Raw genomic sequence first — 27,908 nt, forward strand, 5'->3', positions numbered from 1 at the left:
AGGGTCAGCACAACCTGAAGACCTGTCCTCCTGTGCCCAGATCTTGTCCAAAACTCTGTTTAACATAAAGTTTCCAAAGGAAAACAATGCTATTCTGAAATGGTTCCCCTGCAATGAAATGGAATTGAGATTTTGGAGTTTGACAAGCAAGGTCATACTATTGACAAAAGGCTGATACACTCAATAAACTTCTGTTTTTTAATCTAGAAGTGGGAATTGTTAGTTCATTAAGTACCTCAAAACAATTTGAGTTAGTTACCTTCACTTTGCTACTTTGTGAATTTTTATGTTTGTTTGTTTGTTTGTTTGCTTGCTTGTTTGTGGGTTTTGTTTTGTTTAGGTTTTTTTAAGACATTCTTAAAATATAGGATAGGATTCCAGGAGGTTTGCCCATGTTTTCTTCCCAGATTAATAGTTAGCTAAGAGGATAATGCAGCCAGTAACTTACTCTCTGATGCTTGCAGTTATCCCAAGCTGCCTACAACTCAAGAAAAAATCAGTCTTCATGGTTCTTCATGAAAGCACTCACAACATAAAGTAATTGCAAATATTTTTAATTTCAAAGAAAAGAGTACCTACACTTTTGAGTGTTTATACATACCCGTATCTACTTTGAATAGGCAGAAATTTTCCCTTCCATATATGAGGTCATCTTTTCAACTGCTTCTGTTTCAATTTTACTCATACTGAAGTACTAGAAAATCAAAACGAGGAGGGAAGGGAGGAAGGAACCCAGCCTGGATAAGGATTAAGTGTGTGCTGCTATTTTTCAGTGACAGAACTAGGGGAAATAGAGATAGTAAGAAGCCTGGCTCAAACAAGCAAGAGGAGGTAGCTGTAAGCTCTAAAACTTCTTGCGTTGGGATACTGCAGATGCCAAAAATGTAGATGGATTCAAAAGAAGACAGGGAGAGTCATAAAAGACAAATCCATTGTTTGATATCCCAAAACGCATAGAAACCAACTTTTCCTCCAATAGTTCACTAACTTCAACTTGGTAAAGCCTCAGAAATTGTTTCGAAGAAAGCAGAAGTTGTTCTTGCTGTTCTTCCCTTTTCCTTGTCTTTTTTGGCCACTTCAGTCAGATCCAACAGAGCTGCATTTGTTGTTACAAAGAACTTTCACATTTTTTCCCTCAGCATAATGCAAAACTTAAAACAGCAGGTCAGATAAAAATACGATCTTACTGAAGGGATTTTTCCTATAGGTTATTTTTCTAAATAACCTTTCAGTTCATCGCAACACAGAAAAACTTTCTCCAAGAAAATCTCCTGCTATGTGGGGACTTATAGCAGAAGAGACCAACTCCCACAATCTCCTTTCAGGGGTTTTTAGAGTTGTAGACAGTGACTTCCCTTCCTGTGCTGTGGGGCCCAGATTATTTCCTTTAGACCCAATAAATCATACCCCAATGTTCATAAAGTGAAGGGTTGTAGATACACAGGACAGAGCAACAAAAAAGTGAGAAAGTAAGCCATTGCCATCTGCCTGGCTTTCTTGTGCTTGGTTTTCAGGACATTCCTTACCTGTGGATCCAGTAGTGCAAGGCAGTATTAGAGAGGCCTAACATTTCACCTGAGTTTCTGGGTTTACCCGCATTTAACTTCAATCCTACATGTACTGGATGGCATCCAAACCCCATGTCAGAATCCATTGCAACTCTTATGCCAAAGCGAGTCACCACATGGAGTTCCAAACTTCTGGGCTACAAGATACATACATAAACAATTTAGTAATTAACTAATTAATGGTGCAAATGCCTTACTGTGAGTCAAACCCAGCAACCTTCAGCAGTACACACATGGCAGAAGATTTTTTTTGAAGAAATGATGGGAAGAAATGGCCATAAGTTGTGCATGGGGAAGTTCAGACTCAATATCTGAAAAAATTTTTCACTGGCAGAGTGGTCAGGTATTGAAATAAGTTGCCCAGAGAGTCATTGGAGTCACCATCTCTGTAAGTGTTCAAGTGTAGAAAGAATGAGATGGCCAAGGGTCAACAACACATTCTTTACTGTCACTTTGATTATCCAGGTTCTCATCTTTGTAGGGAGAAAGGAGCAAGATCGAGAAAAGTTTTTAATAAGATTGCAACTAGATTTATCAGTTTAAGTAGATTTACTCACATGACAACACAATGACTCACATGAGTGAGGTATATTGAGTTCACAGAGCAATTTCTCATTGGATTTCTGGATAGAATAAAACTCAGTGATTGCTACCTCTCCATTTATGAACACTATTACATGATCCAGTCTTCTTATTAGGAGCCAGACTCGACCATTTATTATTCTTTTATTTTGCTAGGAAGAAATTCTTTTGGGTTGAATTAGAGTAATGTGAAAGCATTTGATTGTATAGATAACATATTCTATGTAATGGTAATACATCACTCCATTTTCCCTATAATTCCAGAAGTGCTTTTTGGAGCTAATGAAGATGAGCACTGAAGTCTTTTGCTGGAGATGGAGAAGATAGGTTGAGCCATTAGCAATTCCTGGGTAAAACGCTTGAGCAGCAATCTTCACAAAAATAAAGTTGGTCACACCATGGAAATGAAAAGATGGTTTTATCTCTAGTCCAGGTCACCATGAATGCAGAAATCATGATTTCATTACTCTTCTTCTTACAGTTCCAGTTTTCTCAAGACAGGAGTAATACTGAGTGGTAGTATGAGAACTGGAGCTAAGAGTTGGAATTTTTCTGGAATTTTTCTGGTCATTCTGCTGACTTGTTAGAGGACATTCAGCAACAACAGGTGTATCAAGACTGTGTGATGAGAAACACAAGAGAGCTAGCACCAAGCTTTTTAGGCCTGGTAACCGCAGTTGGGGACTGAATCTCTGTGTAACACTCCTAAATGACAATATACAGATATTTCTTCATGGTACTATGCTAGATGGTCCATTTTCCTACAAGTCACACAGTTCTGACAACACTCACTTATTCACGGTTTGCTGTCAAGTTAAATTTATCAAGCACTTTTAGTCTTTGAACCTCCCTCTGAGGAAGTGGAAATTATTACCAACATTATAAAATGAGTGGGTGCTGCTCAGACTGAGAATTATCTCCTCAGAAAGTGGTTGCTAACAAAATAACAATGGAAAAAGAAGCATCTGCCTTTCAAGTCAGTCTCTAATAGGAATGGAAGCAGTCTGTAACAAAGGATAGTCGTTCCGGTTTGAATCTTAGAGTGGAAGTTTAAAAGATTCATGGAACAAACAAGATTTTTCCCTTATCTTAGTACAATCTGAGTAACAATCCTGTCATTTTAGTAAGACACCCTCCCTTTTAGTCAAAGGAGAAAAGCTAACTAAACAATGCAAAATAAGAATACTGTTTAGAGCTACGGAACACAGACAGGTAAATGCTGAATTGACTAGATGTGTCCAAAGTTCAGCTCTTCAGATTTTGGTAGGTGATACATGGAAGCAGCAGAGTGAATACTGCCAGAACAAATTCACACAAACTGAGAGAGGATTGACAAACATGTTTGGAAACAACCAATTAATGCTAGTAAACTATTTTTCTGGTTTTGGGGCTAATAGTCATAGTTAATCTTGTGGAGGAAATCTTGTGTCTTTTGACTGATTGGAAAAGGAGGAAAATTACATAAGTCTCTTAATCATGAAACTTTTTATTTTTTTGGATTTAAAATAATTTTAATGGATTTCATTTGTCTGTTGCTTTTCCAAATGTGTGTTTCTAATGCTTTTGAGGTTAGTGTTTGTGGGAGGTGAAGTCTGTGGCAATGCAGACTAATTACAATAGAACAACAGAGGCTAGAACATAATTTGAGACTGCCACTTGTCCTTTTCTATTTAAAAATAGTGAGTTATTTTGTTTAATGTCTTCCAATGCATATGAAAACAGTTGCTTAGCTTTTCTGAATGTAGTCCTCAATCATGACTGAGTAAAATTCAAGAACTTATTTAGCAATCTTGTCTTTGTAAGTTTTACAAAAGTCTTGTTTAAAGCTTTTACCCCAATCTCCTACTAAAACAACATACTCTTTTATTGTGGAAAGACAGTAGAAAATTAATTTATGGCCTATTATGAAAAATAATTTTCCTGTTATTACAGCAGGCTGTCTTGTAGAATAGAAGCCTGTTTCTTGTCACTGGCTAGAGATTCACTGTAGATATCTCTAATCAACAGGAATCTGTCATTTTAATTGACAGTTCTCTTAGGACTGACAGCCAAAACATCTTAATAATTACCTGGACCACAGCATGTCTTTTAGAACTGGAACCAGTATTTTAAAAGTATTTAAATCAGAATAACAGACAAAGTAGTGGAGTAGTGTACAAAGCTGAACTTCAGAGAGGCTGTTGTTATCCTTCTTTTACTGATGGAACACACTGAGACATTAAGAATATTCTACCATTATGGGTTGCATTTTATTCCTTCTGCAGCATCAGATTTCAGTTTAACACTGACACTCCACTCCTGGGCACAAGCCCACAGTTCTTGATAGATCAGTTAGCTTCATTTTATTATTGGAACATTTTCATCTGATGCCTCAGTCAGTACATTATGTCTCTGTTTAGGCTGTCCAGGCCTATCAAGGAGCTCATGGTCCATGTCAAAGTTGAGTAACAACCTACAGGGCCAACTCCGGATAATCCCAGAGCTCCATCTGTCTTTCTTAGTCCAGAGACCTAAGTGGAGCTGGGGTCATAATGGCGGGTTATGTCAAGATTAATGGTAATGTCTGTAATGATCCGTGGCTCCAGGATTTCCTTCTCCAATATATCAAGATGATAAATAAGCTAGGGAATGAGTATCTAAGCTGTGTTGTAGTTCTGCTTGAAAAAAATTTACCATATTGTCAAAGCCTTTCCTTAGAGCATGAAAGGAAAAGGCATTCAATGAAGAACAGCACCTTCTCAGTTATGTCAAAATAATCTATTTACATATGTATGATATAATCAAGAGTTATTCTTTAGACACCAGGTACTGGGCTCAGTTAAAAAACATTCTCATATGCATGAAGTAGAGAATCTAACATGGTAAGCCTTCATTAGCATATAGTGTTTTCAGAATTATTATCCCTTAGGATTAAAATTTACATCATTGTTTCACTCCTAATATTTCACTGATGTTTTTCCTTTCATTTTGACAATTTCAGTACTTTCTTTCTTTCTTTACAAAGTAGATTATTAAATACTTATAAATTAGGTTCAAAAATTGCCCAAGTTGACAGAAATTGATATTTTAATGAAAAAATAATTTCTACCTTAACCTTCTGTTTAAAAAGACAAATCTGTTCAGGTCTTGACAGACCCTAGAAATATTTAGTATCTCACTAATTGGATTCTGTTGAGACAAAATCAACACATTTTATTCACATAGTTTTATCAAGTTAATACTTTGGCAATATCTTTGTATTTTTCCACTACATAATTTCTTTCTTTTGTCCTGTAAGATCTCAACACTGGCAATCACGATAGGCAGACTTGAATCCCAATTCATGTAGAAAACCAAGTCAGTTCTCAGAAAGTCAGAATTCCAGATATGAGCCTTCTGTTTATGAGGAAATCATTCTGTTTGGTCCTGCAAAGAAGGCCAGGATTACAACTTGCATACGATATCCTCAATGTTTAATATTAGCGAGTTGAGGCCCCTTTGGACCCTGTGACTAGTCTAAGCAGAAGGGCCTTAGGAATAATCTAAGGCATAAAGGTAAGATCCTACAGTCAATTCACTGTGTGGCAAAAAGTGTTTCTACAGCTCAGCCACAATGCTCCCACAGCTGAGCAGGGAAGAGGAGAAATGTGAATGTTTATGTTTACTCATTACTTTCAGCAATCAGACCCTTGCTTCCCTGCAGGTACACTGGTACCACTTCATTATCCACCACTCCTCTTGTGTAAAATGATGCTCTGTGTTTTTCTCCTCCAAGCAGTTTTTTGTTGTTATTGTTGTAACTCCTGTGATATTCAGGCAATTTTTCATTAATTCTTGAGAGAGATGCTGCAACAGGGACAGTATCTCTAGAGAGGACATTGTCCCCCAGGTCAAGTACCACTGTACTGGGGTACTGCTACATGTTGAGGAGTGCCTATCTTGCTGCAGGCCTTTATCACTGGGGCCCATTCTCCTCATGAGGAAAGACAACCTTTCCTACTTCTGGTTGCATAGATTCTCTAAATCAATTCATGCATTTTCCTGACTGAGAAATGGGATTTAATTGCAGCAAGCACCCAGCTCCCGAAGATATATCACAGTCTGTTTCTTATACAATTTGCTGTCTCCAAGCCTAAGTAGAAGATTCTTGTTCCAGAAATACATTTCTAGGCCCCACCTTCACACTAAGAAAACTGTACTTTGCATCTCTTTCTCAGCTGGTTACATGGCTTTGCAGTCTCTTTTAACAGTGTTTCTTGGACCTCTCACCACTCAGAGTAAATGCCTTGTACCCCAGGAAGAGTCTTTGCTCAAGCACAAATTGTGTTACCAAATGGTTATGAAATAGCCAGGCTGAAGAAGCTATTGTAAAAAGAAGAAAAATCTATAGCTACAGCTGGAGACATAATGCAGTGGTGATACACAAAATTGAAACCTCATTGGATAAAAGGAAAGAACTTAAAAAACAGCCAAGTGTGTTGTGGCACACAGCAATTTTAGAATAATTTTTATCAGCCATTCACTTGAAATACTTTCAACTCGTTTGGCAGTCTAATTCTTCTACACCTCAGTGCAAATCTCCTGAATGCCATTACCATTATTCAACATTCTGCATCTAATTTATTGAGCTTCTTTGCTATGGGATATTAAACAAAATAATCATGCATTAGGTATAATTAGAACGTGACTAAATTAATTTCTGTAATGCTGATTATAACAGATAACTGCAAAAGTAATTCACACCTCTGTGCTGCAGAACCAATATGATGCTTAAGTCAGCCCGCAGTATAAAAGGTACATGGTACATAGACTGCCATGAACAAGCACCATAAATTGCAAAATATTAACTGAAAGCATGCCTGTTGACTTTCAGAGTAGCAATTTACAGTGTTTCATAATAGACAATGATAATGTAATCACAGACTGCTGTAATTGCACTAAATTTGATCATTAAATTCATGGCTCTTCCTTTGTGCACCCAACCTGCCATTTCATCTTAGAAGGCAAACACCTCAGGCAAGCATGAATTGTACTCATGACTGTCTGCTGGTTGTTCATCATCATCTTTCCCTTTGTACACTAGAGATGGATTCCAAAAGCACATGCAGTGCGTGCTCCATGATTGTTCTGGAGAATAAGGGAAGTTCATCACATCCTCCACTTCACCTCTGTTAAAAATGGGCACAACAGCCTCAGCCCAGTTGTCAGGGACCTCCTCGAGGCCAGTGCTGTGACAGGCAGTGGTAGGCAATGCTGTCACATTGGACAGCATGCGTGCACAAGTCCTGTGCAGTCTCATGGTTATAAGGTGAGTTCAGAGCTTTGCACACTAGTTTCAAACACATTTCTCCCCCACTGCTGGCAACTCCCTCAGAGAGGAGGCTGGTACACACTGAAAACGGAAGCAGGCTTTGCCTGTGGAGACTGAAGCAAAAAAAAAATCAAGTATTTCTGCCCTTTCCATAAGCAACAGTGGGTTGTCATCCTCACCCACCAACACAAAGGGAGCTGTAGGGATTTCTGTACAGATGGTGCTGTTTACTCTAGCACCATGAATAAACCATCTCAATTAAGCACTGATGTAAGCACTGCTGAAATAGCTTACATTTGTCTTGATTCTGTTGAAATGCAATTCTTCAAAGAGAACTAGGCAGGCATCCCTCACCCTTTCATCAACCCAATGCAATGGGCAAACACAAAGGTTAATCACAAATGTGAAGAACAACCAGTTGCACAACCCTGTGTGATCAAACCTAATGTTCAACAAAATATGTAATCTGGCACACTCTGAAAACACATTTACCTGGGCTTTAACCTCTGCTCCACAGGACAGAAAGGGACATGTTGCATTGCAACAGGTTGGTGACTTTTCACTTCCAGCTGCGCCAAACAGATGGAACATTTCCAGAGCAGCAGGAACATCACTGGTTGTAAGAAAAGAATGTCATGGCTATGGTTTTTAGTGAGCTATACTTAAAAAATCCTTTTGAGGCATGTGAATCTGAACAACCCTCAAAAAGTCTTTGAAGTTCTAATGGATGAGATGAGTTGCTAAAATCAGGTCTCATTCTGAAACCAACATTGGGCAACTTGAGAGACAGTAAGTGGTAGATCTTCAGCTGTGTAGCTGTAAGGGAACTATCAGATACGCTACAGTTTAACAAAAAAGAGTGAAAGAATCCTCTGGATTTAAGTTAAGTAGGTAAGTTTCTTTTTATTTACATAGTCTCTACAAAAATAGCAACTGAGTGAGGATTCTACAAGCATTTTTATTCTACCTTATTCTAACTCATTCTATGCGTGATTTCGGGTAACTACAAAAGACTAAGTCGGATACTTCAGGGTGAGGACCCTTAAAACACTCATAATCTAACAGTCATAGAGCCAGCATATCTTTTAACACACTGGATAGTCATGGAAGTAGTATGTAATTCCACTTAGCTACATAAACTGTTTCACAAACCAGCAGTGCACACATCAGTGGAGGGAAGTCATTTTTCAGAGACTGCTACTAAACAGCAAATTCTGTGATGTGCAGCAAGCATCAGAGAGCTCATTTAATCCATCTGGGGAACACAGAATCATACAGCAGGACACATAACAGCCAGGGTAGAAAAATCTTAGTTACTTTATCTTTCATTTTGCTTTCCTCAATTCACCCCTGCTTCACAAAAAGAAAAGCACAGGGATTAAAGACATTTAATGACAGTATTTTGGCCTCCTCTAACACATACTGCAAACACATTTAAAAGTAAAGGAAGCCAGTCCTTTGGCATCCAGTAGACACTGATTCGATTCTTCCTCTCTAAAAAGGTAAATTATTTTAATGAAAAGATAATTTTTCATAAAACAAAGTTCTTAAGATATAAATGGTGATGTGCTGAGAACATTAACTCAGAAAACATCAGACAACATGGGAAACTACTTATATAATAGCGATCCTCAAAGAATGTTAAACTCCTTAAACACAGCTCATTAACAGAGTTCAACAAATACCCGGTGCCAACAAATACCCTGCCTTTTCTAATTCACAGAATGCAAATTATCTTCTAGTTCTAGGATACATTTCCAGTACGACAACTTGCATAGATATGAGATCTAGTATTTTTCTTGAAGAAGTAAGAGTTAAATTTGAAACGTACAAAATGTTGGAGTGCTTCAAGTCAGAGGGTCACCTTGGCTACTGAAAAATGCATCCAATGTAAACACTGGTATCCTTTTAGTGTCTCTTCATGTTTGCATGCATCTCCTCATAATACCTCTATTTTTACTTGAATGAAAAAGGAAAGCAAAGACTACTAAGATTGAGGGCTTCTTACAGTTCAGAGAAAGAGCTAAGTTCACTGTGCAGGGTCTGAATCCACTCAGTAGCAAATTCAGGTAGCAATGTCCAGCTACCAGGCTTAGAGTCAAAACAACCTAATCTGTTTGGAAAAAATAACAGTCAAAAGAAAATAGTGGAAGTACAGAGACCTAACTTGACAGGACTGCTGTGCGCAGTAGCTGCTAAGGGCAGCAGCTGCACTCAGGAACCAAAAGAGCTGAGAAAATCATGGTGAAAAGGAAGCACAGGAACAGAGGTGGGCACAGGCTTGAGAGGAAACTGGAAGGAGTGCTGTGACACACAATAACATGGACAATTTTAACAGCAAGCTGCTATTCAGAGCTAGCTTAAAATTGGCTTGGCATTGTGTAAGAATGGCAAAATCTCCAGTAGCTGCCCTGCTTGGAAGAAAGCCTAGAGTTAACAAGTACAGTAATTTCATGAATACAAGCTGCACGGAGTATAAGCCGCACTTCCGGTGTGTCGACAACATTGATGTCTTTGTCAATATAAAAGCCACACCCGAATATTAGCAGCACTTTTGTTCGCGGCAAACTTTCACAAAGTCGTCATTTAGTAACACAATCGCGGATCGCCGGGACTTACTGGCTTACTGCCGACCTTGGAAACACTATTTCCAAGTGACAATAGCTGCAGCAGTGTTCCCTGCAAGTTTTATTTACAAGCCGAAAAAGACACGAACAATAGTGTGGCCATTTGGTGAGCATTCCCAACGGATCCACGTTGCCTTTAAACAGCTGCTTAGCTGCGCGGGCGGGCAGCCGAGTTCTGAGCGAAGCTGCATCTCCCCCCACTCATCTGCGCAAGTCCAGGGCCCCGCCCTCCATGTGAGCCAAGCGCCCCCCGTCCCCCGTGTGAGCTCAGCACCCCCCGCCCCCATGTGAGCCCAGCGTCTCCCCGCCCCTTGTGTGAGCCCAACCCTGCCCCGCCCACCCCGCGTGAGCCCAGCTAGCCGCACAGCCGCACAAGGATGGCCAGCTGCACAGCCGCACAAGACTGAAAACACTTTAAAAAATACAGAGAAATATCACACACTTTATTAAACTTTTAAACAGCTTCATTTCTCATTCATCAGCGGCTTCATCTTCCATGAAACCTTCAAACTCTTCGTCCTCCATACTGGAAATCAGCAGTTGGGCAATGGTGGGATCCAGCGAACCCGAACCAGTATCACCCATATCTTCACTGTCAGAGTTATCACTTTCGGTACTCTCGATGGCATTGCTGGTCAGTCCAGGAATGATGTCAGCTTTGGTGAACCCTCGGATGATAGTTGTGGCAGTTACTTCACCCCAGGCATCCAGTATCCACTGGCAGACTGTAGCGTAACTTGCTCTGCGCAGCCTCCTAGTGTTGGTGTAGGAATGCTCGCCTTCCATCATCCACTTTTCCCACAGAAGTCGCACTTTAGCCTTGAAGGAACGAGTAACACCTATGTCCAGAGGCTGCAGTTCTTTGGTCAAACCACCCGGTATTACAGCAAGCTCCGAGTTCCTCTTTTTCACGATTTCTTTCACACTTTCGGTTTTGTGTGCATGCATGGAATCAAAAATTAGCAGTCCCGGCAACTGATTAAAGAACCTATCCAGTGTGCCACCATAAACTTCCATTAGCTAAGTCCACATTACTCCTTCACCCATCCAGCCTTTTGAATTAACGGCAACCTTTATTCCATTTGGAAATTTGTCTTTAAGAAGGGTTTTTCTTTTAAAAATTACCATGGGGTGTAATTTCTGCCCATCTGAGGAAACGCTGAGGACGACTGTAAATGACGTCTTTTCGTATCCTGTGGTTCTTATTGGTACTGTCGGTGTTCCGGTGTGCTCCACGGTCCTTGTCAACAGCATATCGAATGTGAGGGGGACTTTGTCTATGTTGATTATACAATGTGGCTGTATATTTTTTTCACAGATCTTGCTTTTGCAGTAACTCCGGAAGGTGGCTAACTTTTCCTTGTAGTCCGCCAGCAACTGCTGATACATTGTGGTCCTTGTACGAATGGAGAGCTGCTGTCGCTTCATGAAACGGAAGCACCAAGACGCTCCTGCTTTAAATTCTTCTATATGCAATTGATTTGCAATTGCTTTGGCTTGTATCGGAATGGCGACAGCTGATAAGCTTCAGCCAGCTGCCCTTTGCTCAGAAATCCAGTGGTAAAGTCTGTCTTCCAGCCCTGGCCATCTTGCTTTATGGCCACGGAAACTTTGTCTTTCTTGTAAGACGAAGTTCGTCCTCCTGCTGTCTCCATCTATGTACCATGCATTCATTAATGCTGAATTCTCTAGCTGCAGGTCTATTCCCATGTTCTTTTGCATAGTCAATTGCTTTCAATTTAAACTCAGCGTTGTACGCTAGTCTCTTCTCCGCAGCCATGCCGAGGGAAGAACTCACCGAGGGGAGAATGCGCCAAGAAGAAAACACGCTGAGAAGAGAATGCGCCGTGGGAACTCACCCTGATAAAATACCCCCTGTCCCTCAGTAAAGCCGTCATCCACAGGCAGACAATAAGCTGTTCTCTGATAGGTTCATCGTCGGAACAACGGGAAACCATGGATTTCAAACCATTTTGGCTCTGGACAGGACCAGCATGGTACCAGGTAAGGGCAGATATCACATTTTTGTTAATAAATTAGCCACCCCGGAGTATTAGCCGCACTTTCAGGTTTCCACCAAAATTTTGGTCAAAACAATGCAGCTTGTATTCGTGAAATTACTGTACATCCCTTCACCCATGCAGAATTTTTTTCCACATGCTATTGCATACGCCATTACAAAAGCACCATACTACAGTAAGTTTTTATGGGCAACACAAAGCCAGAATTATCAAATTCAGTTCTCATGAATTATCGCTTGGAATCAACAATTTTTGACTAATATCACAAAATACTGTCCTTGATGTCTCAGGTGAAAGAATAATACAGGAAATAACAGGTGAAATATCTACTTTCATCCACTAACAGAAGGAAATTATTTTTTATTTCTGAAGAAGTTTTTTATTAGTGGTAAGTTGTTCATCCTTTTGATGTGGGGTAAAAACGACAAAAAGACCAAGAACATGAAGTGATCAGAACTACTGATGGAAGACTCTAATAATAGTAAAACACCCCTGAAATAGCAGTGATGGGTAGAAATGTTGAGAAAAAGATGTAAGAATAAAGAAGGTGAGACATCATCGAAATACTATATTCTGAAGGAAATTATTGAAGTGTTCCAGGTGAACTTAAAACACGTATGTGTATGATATACAAAACTGCCTTAAACACATTTAATGAGGTCATACAGACTGCAAACATCATGTCAACTGAGTTACACATACATTGTTCACAAAAATTACCCTAATGTTTCTGTTTCAAGAAGCATATAGTCTGTTTGACAATTTTTTCTTACGATTACATCAAGCAGACCATGAAAACAGAAGGGGAAAAAAAACTCCCTGCTTTACAATCCTTACAGGTTTTGTAGACAAATCCTGTACATACAGATTTAAACATCTGTGCCCAGAGAAAGGGTTCTTGGACGTCAGTGAAAAAGTAGGCATGTACACTCAGCAAAAAAAAGTATGTCCTTCATGAGTAGAAACCCTTTCACCACTGCTCTGAGGCAAATTCTGTGAAGCATGAAGACTAGAGTACAATTGATATTTCTTACATTCAAGGAGGGGCATACAACATCAGAAAACAGTAGGTCTGGAGTATACAAACAGAAATACATTATTCCCGTTAATTAAATTGCAGGCTCCATTACTACAGGATGTTGTGACGGATAAAGGGTTCTAAAAGAGATTAGATGAACTCACAGAGAACAAAAGGTCTGTCACAGAACATTAAACAAAACCATCAGGTTACAGCTGGGTCACAGAGTATCTAATTGCTGTCTGCTGAAAGGTGCTGTGTTGCACTTGAGAAAGGATCATACCCGACCAGGCTGCTATGCTACATCTCTTCCTTCCTCCAGCAGGAAAACAGTGGGCTTGATAGAGCCTTCCTCTGATCCAAGATAAAAGTATCCACTCTTTCTTCTTCCACTGAGGCAGGTCTGCAAATACTGTCTTATTAACCTTTGAACATTTTGTCTTTATTCAGAAAATTAATCTGTAAAATCTTCTAAAGGAGTTACACCTGCAAGCTGAGAGGTTCATTATATAATACACTAACATTTAAGGGATTTTGGACAACTTCAGATCAATCTGATAAATTGGGAGAAATGGGTTGTCAAGAACCATACCACCAGAAACGAATAACTCTGTGGTACAAAGGATTTTCTTAAATCTCAGTAGCAAACTTCGTAAACCTTGTGTGCAAATGATGGCTTTAGACTCAAGGATAGTAGGTTCAGAGTGGATATGAACAGGAAATCCTTCCCTGTGACAATGGTGAGACACCATGACAGACTACCATGAGAAGCTGTGGATGCCCCATCCCTGGAAGTGTCCAGTCAGGTTGGAAGGGGCCTTGAGCGACCTGGTCTAGTAAAAGGTGTTTCTGCTCACAGCAAGGGGTTGGAAGTGAATGATCTTTAAGGTCCCTTTCAACCCAAAACCTTCTGTTGTTGTATGATTCTATATTTGCAGATGATTTATTCCACTACACATAACTAAAAGGGTTTCTACAATATGACAGCATTAAAAAAACAGCTATACAGTACAACCAACCCAAACTATTGCTTCAGTCTTCTATCAAATGCAACGAATCATCTTTCAAGTTTACTCACTGAAACTGCATGTGTTTGTATTAGTTACTCTCTTGGTCTGAGTACATAGCTTGAGCACGTGAAATACAGCAAAGGCCTTGATCAGGAGATTCTTCTGCTGGGAAAAAGTACTCTCAAATGGCAAAGTTCAAGATAATTTTACTCATGATGTCCCAAACAATGCCCAAACCTTATAGTTTGCAACCTCAATATCAACTTGTAAAAAACCCCATATGATTCATTTTAAAATTCCTCAAAATCAAGCTTTTTTCCCCCAGTAATCTTTTGTTCTTAACAAAAGAAACAATTTTCATATGAAACAGTCCTCCGAAAAATCAGTTTTTGTTTATTTAGTTCGGTGCTTGTGATGCCTTGGGTTTTAGCTTTTATATTCTTCAGACTCTGCTGCTTGCTGTGTAACTCCGAAACTTCATCTTAGGTGTTAGTAAGTTCTTTTTGTGGAGTAGCTAGACAAAATAATCCCTTCCAAGCTAGAGAATCAAGGACAACTGTTACCCAAAAACAACAGCAAAGGGAAGGGTGCAAGCCAGAGGTGAGACCATGGCTGGGGCTGTGGTTGGACAATTGACCACAATACGTAGAAGAACCAAAATTTATTAAAGTGGAAAAACTCATGACCAGGGTCCATCTTGGAATGGACTTGGGTGTAGCCCCAGCCAGGCTCTTGTACTGCCCAAGGTGTATCCTGTCAATAAATAACTATTTTAATCCATTTACTATGTTGAGTCTCTGTCAGCCTTTCCAGGCATCACTTGGGTTTTTAGGGTTTTTTTGAAGTTCAATCATTTTTAATACAGCTAGAAATCTTTGCCTTCAGAAACAGGTATCTACAAAAGTGAGAAGACAGTTGATTTTTACAAACATCATAAGACAAGTGCTCTAATTGCAGAGGAACACAACTTTTAGATTACAGTAATTTCATGCATATAAGGCACACAATTTTGACTAAAATTTTGGCCCAAACCTGGAAGTGTGTCTTATAGTCCAGTGCGCCTTACATATGGACAAAGTTGCGAAATTTGCCAACCCGGAAGTGTGAGCCACAATGGGGGTGGTGCCGCGGGAGCACCGAGTAGCGAGGCGGGGTGGGAGCGGGTGGCCGCAGCTGGCAGGAACCACGCAGGGAGGGAGGGACCCAGTGGCCACAGAAGCCCTGAGCTGCGGCCACCCTGAGCCAACCCAGAAGTGTGAACTGTGGCCGCACCACGGTAGCCCTGAGCTCCCTGGACCGTGGGCAGCCCCGAGCTGCGCATCACCGGCCAGCGCCGGGGGTGCGCGGGAGTGCCGAGGCTCGCGGCACAGGGAGGGTGCCTGGGGCTACATTTAAAGGCTACGCCAATCTGTGAAAAATGTTGGCAAACTGAGTAACTGCCAGTAAACCCCGTGATCGCGTGATTCCGTTACTAATTCGTTACTTTGTTGTGTGCAGCGCAGCTCCTCGCTGCAAAAAAAAGCACGCCTTATTGTCTGGTGCACCTTATATAATGTACAAATTTGCAAAATTTGCCGACTCCTGGAGGTGCACCTTATTATCTGGTGCGCCTTGTAGTCGTGAAATTATTATACTTCACTCTAAACCGATATTAATAAAGTATTAACAATTCAGACTTTTTGTTTTACTTTTGCATCAACAATGACTTTATTAAGAACAATATAGTTTTTGGTCTCCTGCACGGAAGTTACATTTCCACTTATTTTTTTTCCTGCAAATAATTTCTTCATTGTAAACCACATTTGATGTAGCCATAGAATCAAAGAATCATTGAATGGCTTGAGTTGGAAGAAACTTTAAAGATCATCTACTTTCAACCCCTGCCAGGGGCAGGGGCACCTTCCACAATGCCAGGTTGCTCAGGGCCTTTAATCCAAATGTCTGTCCATTGACAGCACAGACCAACGCAACAAATACTTCAGCTGCACATAGTAATTTATTCTCCAACTGGAGTGAAAAAAAGTAGGCAGCTGTGCATGTTCTAAAATACTCTGCCATATGTAAATGTATAAAATACAGCACCAGAAGAAGCACTGGAACAGGATGGCGGAATCACCATCCCTTGGAAGTATTCAGAAAAATGAGTAGTCTGGCACTTTGTGATATGGCTTAGTGGACAGGGTGGTATCCAGTAGAAGGCTGGACTTAATGGTCTTGGAGGTCTTTTCCAACCTTAATGATTCTACGATTCCAAGACCCAGTGTCATTTTTAGAATCCAGTATTTTTGGTAATAAAGTGTACTATTACTCTGAGGGAAATCTTATACAGACAAAACCCTGAAGTATTTTACAGCAAAGCACTTTTCATGTATGTTAAAACACACAGACTTTGATTGAAGAGAGCCCGCAAGTAAATCCAATTTTCCTCAAGTTGCATTGACAATTTGGATAATTCTTCCATGAGTTTTGGCTCTGATGAGAGAATCTTAAGATGTAACTGAAAATTAAAACAAGCAGTTAGTAAAACAAACACAGATAAAAAAAATTACAAGACTGCTTTCCCCATTCAATTCCAATAACTTTGCTTTCAGGAAATGTCCCAAATAAGGAAAGAACTCTTTCCCTCTATTTTTATTAATTTCCTCTATTTAATGCTGCCTCCCTTTTGCTAGTCTTTACAAGCCATATGTCCTAGATGGGATACTAGGGGCAGTAAAATGTCTGAAATATGCTGCATTTTTACTAGATCATCTTCTGGCAAAGCTGCTGAATCTATTCTCATCACACACTTCCTGAGAATGTGACTTCCTCCCCTTTCTGACCTGCATCACAAATTCCTCTTTAGGCTACAAAGGCTAGACAGAAGTGCTAAGGTCAATCAGGATTATTATTTTAATTATTCATGTTGCACACAGCAAGAAGAATAGTACCAGCACACACTATAGTGATAGAGATCGATGAGGTCTCCTTATGTGACAAAGAGCAACCTTGTTAGAGCAGAAGGAAGAGAAACCTTCTGATCTTGCAGAAATTATTACTACTTAATGGATGCAACATTTATTTTCTAGGCTACAATTTAAATCTAGGAGCCTTGACATTGAGCTTTAGTCTGAAAGACAGTAGGTCCAGTCTGGATATTAGACAAAATTCTTTACTGTGAATGTGGTGAGGTACTGGCCCTGGTATTACATGTGTCTGAATGTTTATAACAATGCCTTCCAAGTAAACTGTTATTAATTGCTTTCACATGATTTCATAAATCATAGCATCTTAAGCACTTGTACCTCAGAAGGGTTTCAATCTCCTGAAGAACCACTTTGTCTCTAAGAGTAACTTTCAAACTTACATACATCCTAGGATCATTTCATCAGTTCTCCCATACTCAACAGGTAGCACATGAAAGGTAGAACATTGACATGGAAAATAAAGTAGGTCATGCTTGCTATGTCTAGTGTAAATCCAACAAAATGTCTAATTTACTTCTCAACTATCATGTATTAAATTCTTTGCTTATTAAAGACATAGCATGTTTTAGTTTAACAACTAACAATCACTAAGAAGTTAGGCAAGTTAAAAAAAAATAAAACCAATTCTAAGTAAGGAATACTAGAACAAAACCTGTCTGGCAGGGGCCTCTTCACATTTTTTGCTTTGCAAGTTTTTCTTGACAGTCACCAAATGAGTAGACAAATCATCCAATATATTCAGTTAGACATTTTAAAATCAATCTCAACCAAAATCCCTTCAGATAATTTGAACAGGTAATTTATACCTTTTTACTGCATAACCGTTATTTTAAATAGGATTAACATAAATTTTAGAAGAAAATTGTTACCTTTAAAAATAGCGCCAAGTATGCCTGAGTGAGTTCAAAGTTGTACTTCTTGTTCAGCATCATCTCAATCATTCTCAAAAAGCTCAGCATCACGTCCATTGAGCCACCACCTTCAGGGGCCAAACCCTGTAGTTCTACCTCGATGTTAGATGGCCCCAAGCTTTTCAGTAAGTCAAGTGGAGCTTTATCTGTGTTAGAACATTGAGGGACACATTATCAGTAACATCTGCAAAACAGAATCTAACAGATCCTTCATAAGACAGGTCTATTCTAAAATTCTTCAGCAGGGACTGTGAATTTCAAGTTTTTACTGTTTTCTTACTTTTTTGTTTTTAAAAACATGTCTCCCTGTCTTTGATTAAATGTCCCACCTCATAACTGGAAGTACAGATGCACTTCATTTGTAATTGAAAATTACAAGTAACATGTATTTATTTCAATTTTTTCCCTCTTGTGACTTGTAAGTTAAATGAAATTTCTAATTAACCATATAACACTGTCATTTCACATCTCTTGGCAGAAACCATACTTGGGATCTTGAGGTGTTAACTGTGAATATACTCTGAAAGACAGAGAGCACTACTTCTACTAGGCATCTTTACTCTAGCTGACATTAATCAAAACTAGAGATCTTCTAGTGCATCTAACAAAATCATTGCTTTTTTTAAATTGAATGCCTTATGCTGGAGGGTGCTAGGGGAAAATCTTTTCCACAGTAGAAATACACGCAATTTACAAACTTTCCTCCTCTTCACAATTGTTTCTTCTCAAGGTTTCTACCATTCTACATGATGAACTATGAGGATTCCATCCATTTGCTTTAAAAATGAAGCAGTAAAAATATGTTTGGTTGCAAATGCAACTGATAGTTATAACAATTTTTAAATATATCTGATTAATATTTCTTTTGCTAAGAAATTGCTAAGAAGACAAACTTCATGATAACTAATGGTGTTAGGCATTTAATATTCCTCAGCTGGTATAAATTGGTATTTGATTCCTACAGAAAATCATTACTGAGTTTTAAATATAACTGGTTTTAACAATATTAAACAGATGCATTAAATATTTTTTTTTATTACATTAAACAAACAAAGCATGGTACACTAAGTTGATACACATACAATGCGGAAAAGGTTACAGCTCAGTCTGTGTTCCACAGTCCTGAAGTGAGGCGTGAAACCCTGTTTCCAACCCAACAGTAAACCAGGATGGTTTCCAGCAGGATTCTTTTTATTTGCAGGGCCCAGTCACCTTTACAAGAGATGGCTGTAATCTAGCAAGCAAAGAGCCATGCTCCCCATCATCAGCTTGCCCAGCCAGAATCATGAGGTTCCCTGGATCATGGCTGTGGCACAGACCCTGGAGCATGCCTGCCTTACAGTGGAGGTGGCCTGAGGCAGGTCCACAGGACCACTACCACAGTGCATCAGAGAGCACTTGCTCCCTGGATTCAGCTCTTCAGAGTCGCTCTGAGGTACTTTAATAGAACACTGTCAATCAAAATACTAAAAATAAGGTGACAGAACACACCTCATTGGTGACAGATAACGAAGTTTTGCACACAAAACATTTTAAGTGCACATGAGTAAGCTGGTCATCTCAAGAGAGTTTAAGCAGAGGTAGAAGAATTCCCACCTGCTGTCCATTTACATTTCCAAGTCAGCTATATTAGCAAACATTTAAAAAAAATCTGAGTTTCAATGATTCTGTAGCATCACAAGATAAACATGAAAAACAATTGGTACATTCTACAGGTTATTTAAGTGATTGAATTTTCAAAACAAATGTTCAAAGAAATCAAACACCTTATTTTTGTACCATTTATTTCTTCTTAAGCTTTAAATTATAGGGCAGTGTATAAACACCTTGAGTTTGCTGAATGTCTGGTGAAGTAGCCCTTGAAAGGAGAACTTGCTAGGCACATTATGTTCTTCCTGTTCCAGTGAATCCCTTCCTTCTTTCCTTTCTTTCCCTAGCAATGCTACATAGCACCTTTTCTAGGTGATATCATCACAGTTTTTAAAAAAAGGTTAATGATCTCAGTAATACAACCTTCTTTCTCCATAAGGATTTTAGCCAGAATTGGGTTCCATGCTGCAGACAAGCTGCAGTTCCTATGGATCTTTGATTCAGACTGGCTGTGCATTAGGTAATTTTCTTTGCCTTTTATACTACACTACACATATTTTTTCACCACATCTGTTACAATGATGACATTAGAAATCACATATATATCAAAAGAAAAGCAACATCAACATTTTAAGTGAAATATTTTGTTAACTTACATTCATTGGTGCTCAGGGCTTCCTCAAGATGAATGTAGAAATCAGATTTCTGCACCAGTACCCCAAGGTTTACCACCTTCGACTAGACCACAAAAGCACAGCAGTATGTCCATGAATATGCAAATACATTTTTACAACTCAATTACATTTTTTTTCTACTGAGAGAGTAAGACTTTGAGAAATAAAGCAACAATGTAGTGAGTTAAAACTGGTATTTTAAAATCTAGCGATTTAACCCAACACTAAAAAGCATTTGAGATTTCTTTTATAGTAATTTCACAATCATAAGCCGCACCATTTTGACTAAAGTTTTGGTCCATACCCGTAAGTGCGGCTTGTATTCTGGAGCGGCCAATATATGGAAAAAAGTTCAGAAATTTGCCAACCGGAAATGCGAGCACACAGCAACCCCGAGTCGAGCTGAGCCCACCCTGCCCCGAGCAGGGCCAGGGCCGCCCCCAGCCGCCGCGGGGGAGCGGGGCAGCTCCGCAGCAGGGGAGGGGGAGCTGTGTCGGGCCGGGGCAGCTCCACGGTGGTGGTGGGGGAAGCCGGGCCGAGCCCGCACGGCCTTAAGCCAGTAAACCTCGCATTCCCGCAATTCTGTTACTAATTGGCAACTTTGTTAAAATTGCACACGGATCCTGGCTGCGAATGAAAGTGCAGCTTATAATCAGTGCGGCTTATATATGGAGGAAAAATGAAATGTTGCCGACACCCCAGAAGTGCAACTTATAACCAGGTGCGGCTTGTAATCGTGAAACTACTGTAAAATACACTACATAAACATAATTACATTTATTCTTGTTTTTACCTGTGTATCATTTTCCTCCTCTGGTGGAATGTATCGGGGTATAAGACCAGGAAGTGTTGGGATGAAGAAAGGTGCTGACTTTGGAATTTTTGGTGGCTCTTTTGGTTTATTTTTTTTCTGTTAATTAGATAATTGAATTAAAATCATTATCATCATAGTAAAAACATGTGGGAATATTTTGTTTATCAAGAGTTTAATTTTTAAAGTACTGTGAAAACTCTAAAGACTAACTGAAAAGTAAACATGCAAGTAAAGTCATTTACTACTAATTATGAAGCTACTATTCAGCAGAAAAACAGCCCCTCTCCCAAATCCCAGGAACTGTGAAAAGCACCACATAGAATTCTATTGCAAAATCTTGAAAAGTACCTGAAAAGCAGGATCAAATTTCATGAATAGGCAATGCATTTCATAGATATAGGGCAAATATATGGATGTATGTTATTTTTTGCAGTTTCAGTACCTTGATAATATCAAGGTTGAGGAGATTTTTCCACCTTGATTCCGGTAACAAGGAAAGGGTCACCAGATGCTCTCCCAATTGCTCAGGTGAGACATATTCTATCATTTCATCACACAGCTCTTCATCTCCTGATACATCCACATCTTGCAGAAACAGATATCTTTTATGAACATTCATACCCCACATTCATTTTTTTTAAAAATCAAGCCAAACACTTCTATTTATTTTGCAATTTTTAAATAATAAATGTATAATAGTTATAGACATAGGTGCTAACATAACATAGAGCAGAAGAGCTACAGAAACAATCTGTATTAGATTTATGAAATATTAAATAATTTTAAAAGATTATAGCCAAGATGGAAAATTTAATAACCAATTTTTTAAAGACTGGTAAGATTTGTCTACTTTGACTGAAGTTACATAAAAGCAGTTTACAGAGTTATGAAAGAAAACAAGATATTGACAGTAATCTGTTGTTCTAACTGTATAAACATATACACAGTAATTTTAGTTCTAAGTTATGAAACTGAAATTCTCGCACCATATTCACTACGTCATCACAACCTCTTCATAGGTATGACTGAAGTGGCACATAATGAAGAAAATCTCTACATTACAGCACAGTATCCCATAAGAAAGTCATAATGTCAGACACTCTATTTTCTCGATTGCCTGTGTGGTCTTGACCAAATATGTCTACTTTCCTTTCTTTTTGTAAAATATTACTTGGCTAAAACAATTAATCTAATAGACAAGTGTGAAACAACAAAGGAATGTAACCCAGTAAGATCCCTAGGCATCTAAATAGGAACTTAACATTTGCCAAATACACAAAGTGGATTAAAGCTTTCAACCAGAATCAGGACAAAAACATTCAGAGTTCTGGGATTAACTCTCATCTCCCTAATTTCAGCATGTAAATCAAGTATGTGCTTGCTAAAGCAGCCACCATCATGAGGTATGTTCTTGTGGCCAATAGCTAGGTGTGCTTCTCCTCCAGATGGAGATGCAAACGCAGGCACTCCAAATTTGGACAGACAAGATCTCCATCTAGAGGACTTCTGAAGCACAATCATTTATATTAATTTAGAAAAAAATTCCACTTAGGCCTTTCTTTCACTGAGTATATGCCAGATCAGCTGAACCCAATTCTCTATGGCATAAAGCAGGGGAACAAACTGCAAGGTAAAAATAAAATACACTTTCATCTGAGAATTACCTTGCAAGGGGCAGGTGCTGGGGAGTGTCACCAAAGATGGCTCAAAATCGGCAGGAAGGGGCCGTAATGACACAAGTGAATACAGAGAACGGTTTGACCTGAAAAAGTTAAGACAGGTATTTTAAAAGTCATCTCCAGATAAATGAGAACAAGTACTTCAGATATAATTTACACTGCAGTCTAATACTGCTGCAGCATGGCAATTCACCAGGCTCTATTCAAGATTAGGTCTCCTCATCTACCAGATAAGGAGGAAATAAAGCAAGGCAATAGACTCACCTGAACATCTGAAATATAAATGTTATGTTCAAGTATTATTGCCAAGAACAGGTTGTAGGACCTCAGTGCTCTTGAAGTGAGATGCCCAGAACTAAACATAATTTGAAGAGTGACCTCACCATTACCCAGGACAGGGACAATAACTGTCCTGGTCCTGAGGCCAAAAACCCTGTGCCAGTGTTCCACCACTCTCACAATCAAGCATTTCTTTCCAATGTGTAATGTAAACCTATCTTCTTCAGTTTTCCCCTTTTCCTGTCACTCCAGGTCTTTGTCCAAAGTCTCTCCCCAGCTCTCCTGGAGCCCCTTCTTCTTCTGCACCTTTAGGCACTGGAAGGGGCTCTAAGGTCCCCCCAGAGCCTCCAGGCTGAACACACATTATGCACAACACATTATGCTAACATAAATGATTCATCCTGCTTCCACAAGATTTTAGGATAATACTCTTAGCAAATTTTCTTCAGGTTTGAAACATGCACACAAATAATTCTGGCAAATTGCTTTTTCTGTCAATATAAACCAGGGCTAGGTAAGAATATGTGCTGTTATTTACAAGGAAGAACTTCTACTTAACCACAGGAAGGGCTAATAACTGAATACTCCTCAGGCAAAAAACTACAGCCAGCACATATAACCTGAAATAATCTGTCAACTGAATTGGGAAAAAGACTCAAGCCATTTTAACAGTGTGTTACTTCAGTACTGGACCCAAACAGTCACTTGCTTTAAAGCTGTATCAGGACAAAACTGAACTAACCCACATTTAACTTCTGTGCTCATTTATCACTAATAAAGAGAAATAATCACAACTTTCATATACTGCTCAGAAGTCTCAGACAACACTGTACAGCAGGACAAGAAAAGGACTTTGGAAAGAAGCACTATTTGAACAAAGACATTTCAAAGTGGTGGAAGAAATGGAATCTAGGAAAAACTTCATGAATGGCATAACAGGAATTCTGAAGAGTAAGAAACATTTTGAAAAAAGAGATCATTTTAAACTATCTGAATAAGTAATTTAACAGTGGAAATTTAATGACTTATGAATCAGAGTAATACAGAACACCTGTCCTAATTAGAAGCAGAGAACACAAAACACTGGAGATTATTGATACTTCACAGGGTAATTCTCTATTTGCAATAAAGGTGATTAAAGGAACTCTGTCCCATCCTAAATTCTGTGTAGAAACAGATTACATACTCACCACAAATAAATTCCAAGATCATCCACATGTGCTGAAGCCAGAAAATCTCCTGTAGGGGACATACTAAGGCTCACAGCTGCAGAGTCTACCAAAAAACAATCTATGAGACTGTGGAGAAAAAACACAACAGAGAAATTATCGACAAGATACATTTGTTTATCTGCACACATCTGAATCATAGCTGAATGCAAACAGACCAGTAGAACTATGGACACAAACCAGAGTAGTAAAAATATCCAAATATATAATATATATACAGCAAGTGAACAGCACTGTGCAATAAACCCTTCGTCTTGACAAAATGATCTAAAATTGGATAAAGCTGACACCTCCTCATACATCAACACCCTGAAGAAAATGTGATGAACTATTCAACACCTCATGCCGTACACAAAAGTTTTACCAGCCATAAATTGTATATTTCCAGTCAGCCCCAGTTGCTAAGACTGACAATTCACTCTCCCAGCCGACTTCATATACACCTGGTTAATACTAGCACCTAATGTTTCTGAAACAAAGTATGTACTGTAGAATGTGAAGTTTGATTATCTGTACCAGTTTTGGCATTACCACACCTTCAGCCTGATAAACCATTCCTTGATCATTTTTTCATGATTGCAGAAAATTGAAAGAATATAATGTAAATAAAAGTTAAAATGTAACTATTATAAGACTATAATAACATATTATTATGTAACTATTTTAACAATGAGACATTTCAGGTCTGAACGATGCACTCTTCAGCAAACTTCCTCTCAAGCCCAGGTTGACAGCATTGCTTGCCACTTGCTGAAATACAAATTTCAGCTACTTCAAATTTCAAATAAAAGTTGAATTTGACAACTAGCTCACCAAGAGAAACAAAAAGAACAAATGCAGAGTGTGAATACTTTGTTCTTGTTTACAGTTCTACAGCTCTGTTCTGTTTGGTAAACATAGAAAAAATATTGATGCAACAAAGCAGTTTAAAACTTGTAAAATCTTGTGGGATGTATTTTCTTAAGACACTGTGCATTCCTGTGATGGTTTGAGAGAGCATGTCAAAAATAAAAGCCTTTTTTTCCCAAATAGAGTGTTTTACTCCCTATGCATGTTCTTAGACACATGCTGCAAATCTCAGCTAAGAGAAAGAACATTAATCGATTTTAATATAAAATATATGAACACTAAACTCATAAATCCCAAACTTACATGACAGTGCACAATGGTGAGAAAAATTTATCCTGAATACTTTTTCCTAGTTTCAATTCCATCTTTTAATAACTATCCTTACCTGTAACTGAGAAATTCTGTTCAATAAATCACCCACAAAGAACTCCAAAACAAATTTAACAAGAAATTAAGTTTTTCTACTTACTGAACTTAAACAATGATTAAAATTATAGGCCTGGGAGAAGAAGGGATCAATCTACTACAGGAAATAAGACATACTTGTAATTTTTACACAAAAAGCTAAATGAATCCTGCCTTGGGGCTGAAGGCATCTACCTTTACACTTCCTGCCTAATTGCAAAACTGAGACAATGGAAAACATAATTATGAGCTCATGAGTTAATAGGCATCTTATGCTGTTTTTTGTCAAGTGCTCCATCCAAACTATCAACAGTCAGCTCATACTCCCGATTCCTAAATTTGTATATGCAAACTGCACAGCAGAAAGAAATATCTGCATAATGTCAGGTCTCCAGCTTGTAACTTTCTTTACATAAACTTGAATTTTTTTCCCAGTTTTAAGAAAGCCCTATGTTAAAAACATGCACTAGGAATACTTGCATTACACCACATAAGGACAGTGAAGCACCACTCCCAGTTAAAAACAGATATTCATTTAATAGATGTCAGACCATTTATTAAAGTCAGTTGGTAATTTTCGTAATGTTCTCCATCATTTTTTAAGAACAATATCAAAGTTGAGGCTTTAGACACACAGTTCAAGAGGTGTTTCTTCTACTTATGAGCCACAGAGGTAAAGCAAGCATCAGGCCTATTATTAAAAACTGTTCCTCCTTCTAAATACACTCTTCTGCCTATAGTTATGGGAAAACCTTGCCTTTACTGGAAAAATAACTTAACCTAATTACAGTAATTTCACGAATACAAGCTGCAGCAATTTGACAAAAATTTCGGTGGAAACCCAGAAGTGCGGCTAATAGTCGGGAGCGGCTAATATGTTAATAATTTTCTGACATTTACAACCCCAGACGTGCCAGCCAGGGCGCCGAGCCAAGCACCTGCCAGTAAAAGCCGGCATTCCGCGATTGTTACAGTGTTACTGTGTTGCCCTGGTTCCCTGCAGGCAGCACGGGGGGCAGGGAGAGAGGCAGGAGAGCTCTCTTCTTCTCTCCTCTGCCGCAGCCCAGGGGAGGACGGGGGGGGGGCGCCACCATTGCCGCGGCCCGGGGAGCCGACGGGAGCCCCGCGCAGCCATTGCTGAGGCCTGGGGAGGGGGGGGGAAGTGCGCGCCGCCATTGCCGCAGCCGGGGGAGGGGGGGGGAAGTGCGCGCCGCCATTGCCGCGGCTTGGGGAGGAGGCGGGGTGCTTTGTCCACGCCCGCCGCTGGCACCACGGGCGCGGGCAAGCTCCGTCCCTGCCCGCCACTGGCACCACGGGCGTGGGAAAGCTCCATCCCCGCCTGCCGCCGCTGCCGTAGGAGTGGAGGAAGCTCCGTCCCTGCCTGCCACCACGGGGTAGCGCCGACCCGGGGTGACCGAGCCCAGTGGCAGCAGCGGCCGGCCCCGAGCGGCAGCACCGGGCTGGGCCACCTGGCCCCGTCAGCATCCCCTAGCAGGCTGAGCCTGCACAGCCTTAGCTCAGCCAGTAAACCCCGCCCTCCCGCAGTTCTGTTACTAATTGCACCCGGGTCCTCGCTGCGAACGACAGAGCGGCTTATATTCAGGTGCAGCTTACCTATGGACAAAAACCGAAATATTTGCCAACACCCAGAGATGCGGCTTATACTCAGTGCGGCTTGTATTCGTGAATTTACTGTACATTTAAAACCAGACTTTGTCATTTAGTTGCCTGGACTTCAGCTTGACCTGGATTTCAGAGACAAGAGATGAAATATTTAATTTTTTTACATGTAAAGGAGAACCACTGTCAGACTGCTTTTAAAAAAATTATAAATATATTCTTATTGCAAAGAATTATGCTATTGAAGAAATGAAAAATAGATAAAACTGATATTAATTAATGCTGCAATTTTTTATAGACACATTACTTTGCAAGAGAAAGAATGTTGGAAAGACAAAGACCAGAGTGCTAATTTCCTTCCCATTTACACCAGAAAGAAGACACTTAATGTCCATCCTGTCCTATTCTAGACTAGTGGCTCTCATCATGCAAGAACAGGCCAATTGTTTGCCGTGATGCAATGCCCTTCTGGTAGTAAAATGAGAACTTTTACAGTACACAATATTATTTACCAAACCATGTCAACAGAAAAAAGCAACCCAATTGAAACCTTTCAGTTCCAGGCACAACAACCAGAGCTGCACACTGCACAGCACTACCTTCAATTACAAAATAAACCCAAAAATCTATCTGATGTGCTGCTGAAAGAATGCACTGGCAGAACGCAAAGTTACTTCTCAGCTTGTTTTTTCCCTAGGCTCCTGAACTTCTTGTGTGTACTTGCCGACTTCTCAGCCAAACTTTATTTTGGGAGAAGACTACACAGAGTAGATCAT

General features: G+C 39.6%; 1 protein-coding gene across 1 annotated transcript in view; it reads right to left on the minus strand.

Annotated features, from left to right (window-relative positions):
* Positions 1 to 15,696: 15,696 nt before the first annotated feature.
* WDR36 (WD repeat domain 36) overlaps positions 15,697 to 27,908 on the minus strand; it is a 32,336-nt gene continuing 20,124 nt past the window's right edge. Inside the window, exons 17-23 of the mRNA XM_033086617.2 lie at positions 24,220 to 24,327; positions 22,736 to 22,833; positions 21,514 to 21,656; positions 21,051 to 21,167; positions 20,240 to 20,321; positions 17,952 to 18,139; positions 15,697 to 16,613 (exon numbers count right to left, since the gene is read on the minus strand). Of these exons, the coding sequence (XP_032942508.1) occupies positions 16,464 to 16,613; positions 17,952 to 18,139; positions 20,240 to 20,321; positions 21,051 to 21,167; positions 21,514 to 21,656; positions 22,736 to 22,833; positions 24,220 to 24,327 (886 nt within the window). The 3' untranslated portion in view covers positions 15,697 to 16,463. The remainder of the gene's footprint in view (positions 16,614 to 17,951; positions 18,140 to 20,239; positions 20,322 to 21,050; positions 21,168 to 21,513; positions 21,657 to 22,735; positions 22,834 to 24,219; positions 24,328 to 27,908) is intronic.

This window comes from Catharus ustulatus (genome assembly GCF_009819885.2).
Source record: "Catharus ustulatus isolate bCatUst1 chromosome Z unlocalized genomic scaffold, bCatUst1.pri.v2 scaffold_29_arrow_ctg1, whole genome shotgun sequence".
In the NCBI taxonomy this organism is placed as follows: Eukaryota; Metazoa; Chordata; class Aves; order Passeriformes; family Turdidae; genus Catharus; species Catharus ustulatus.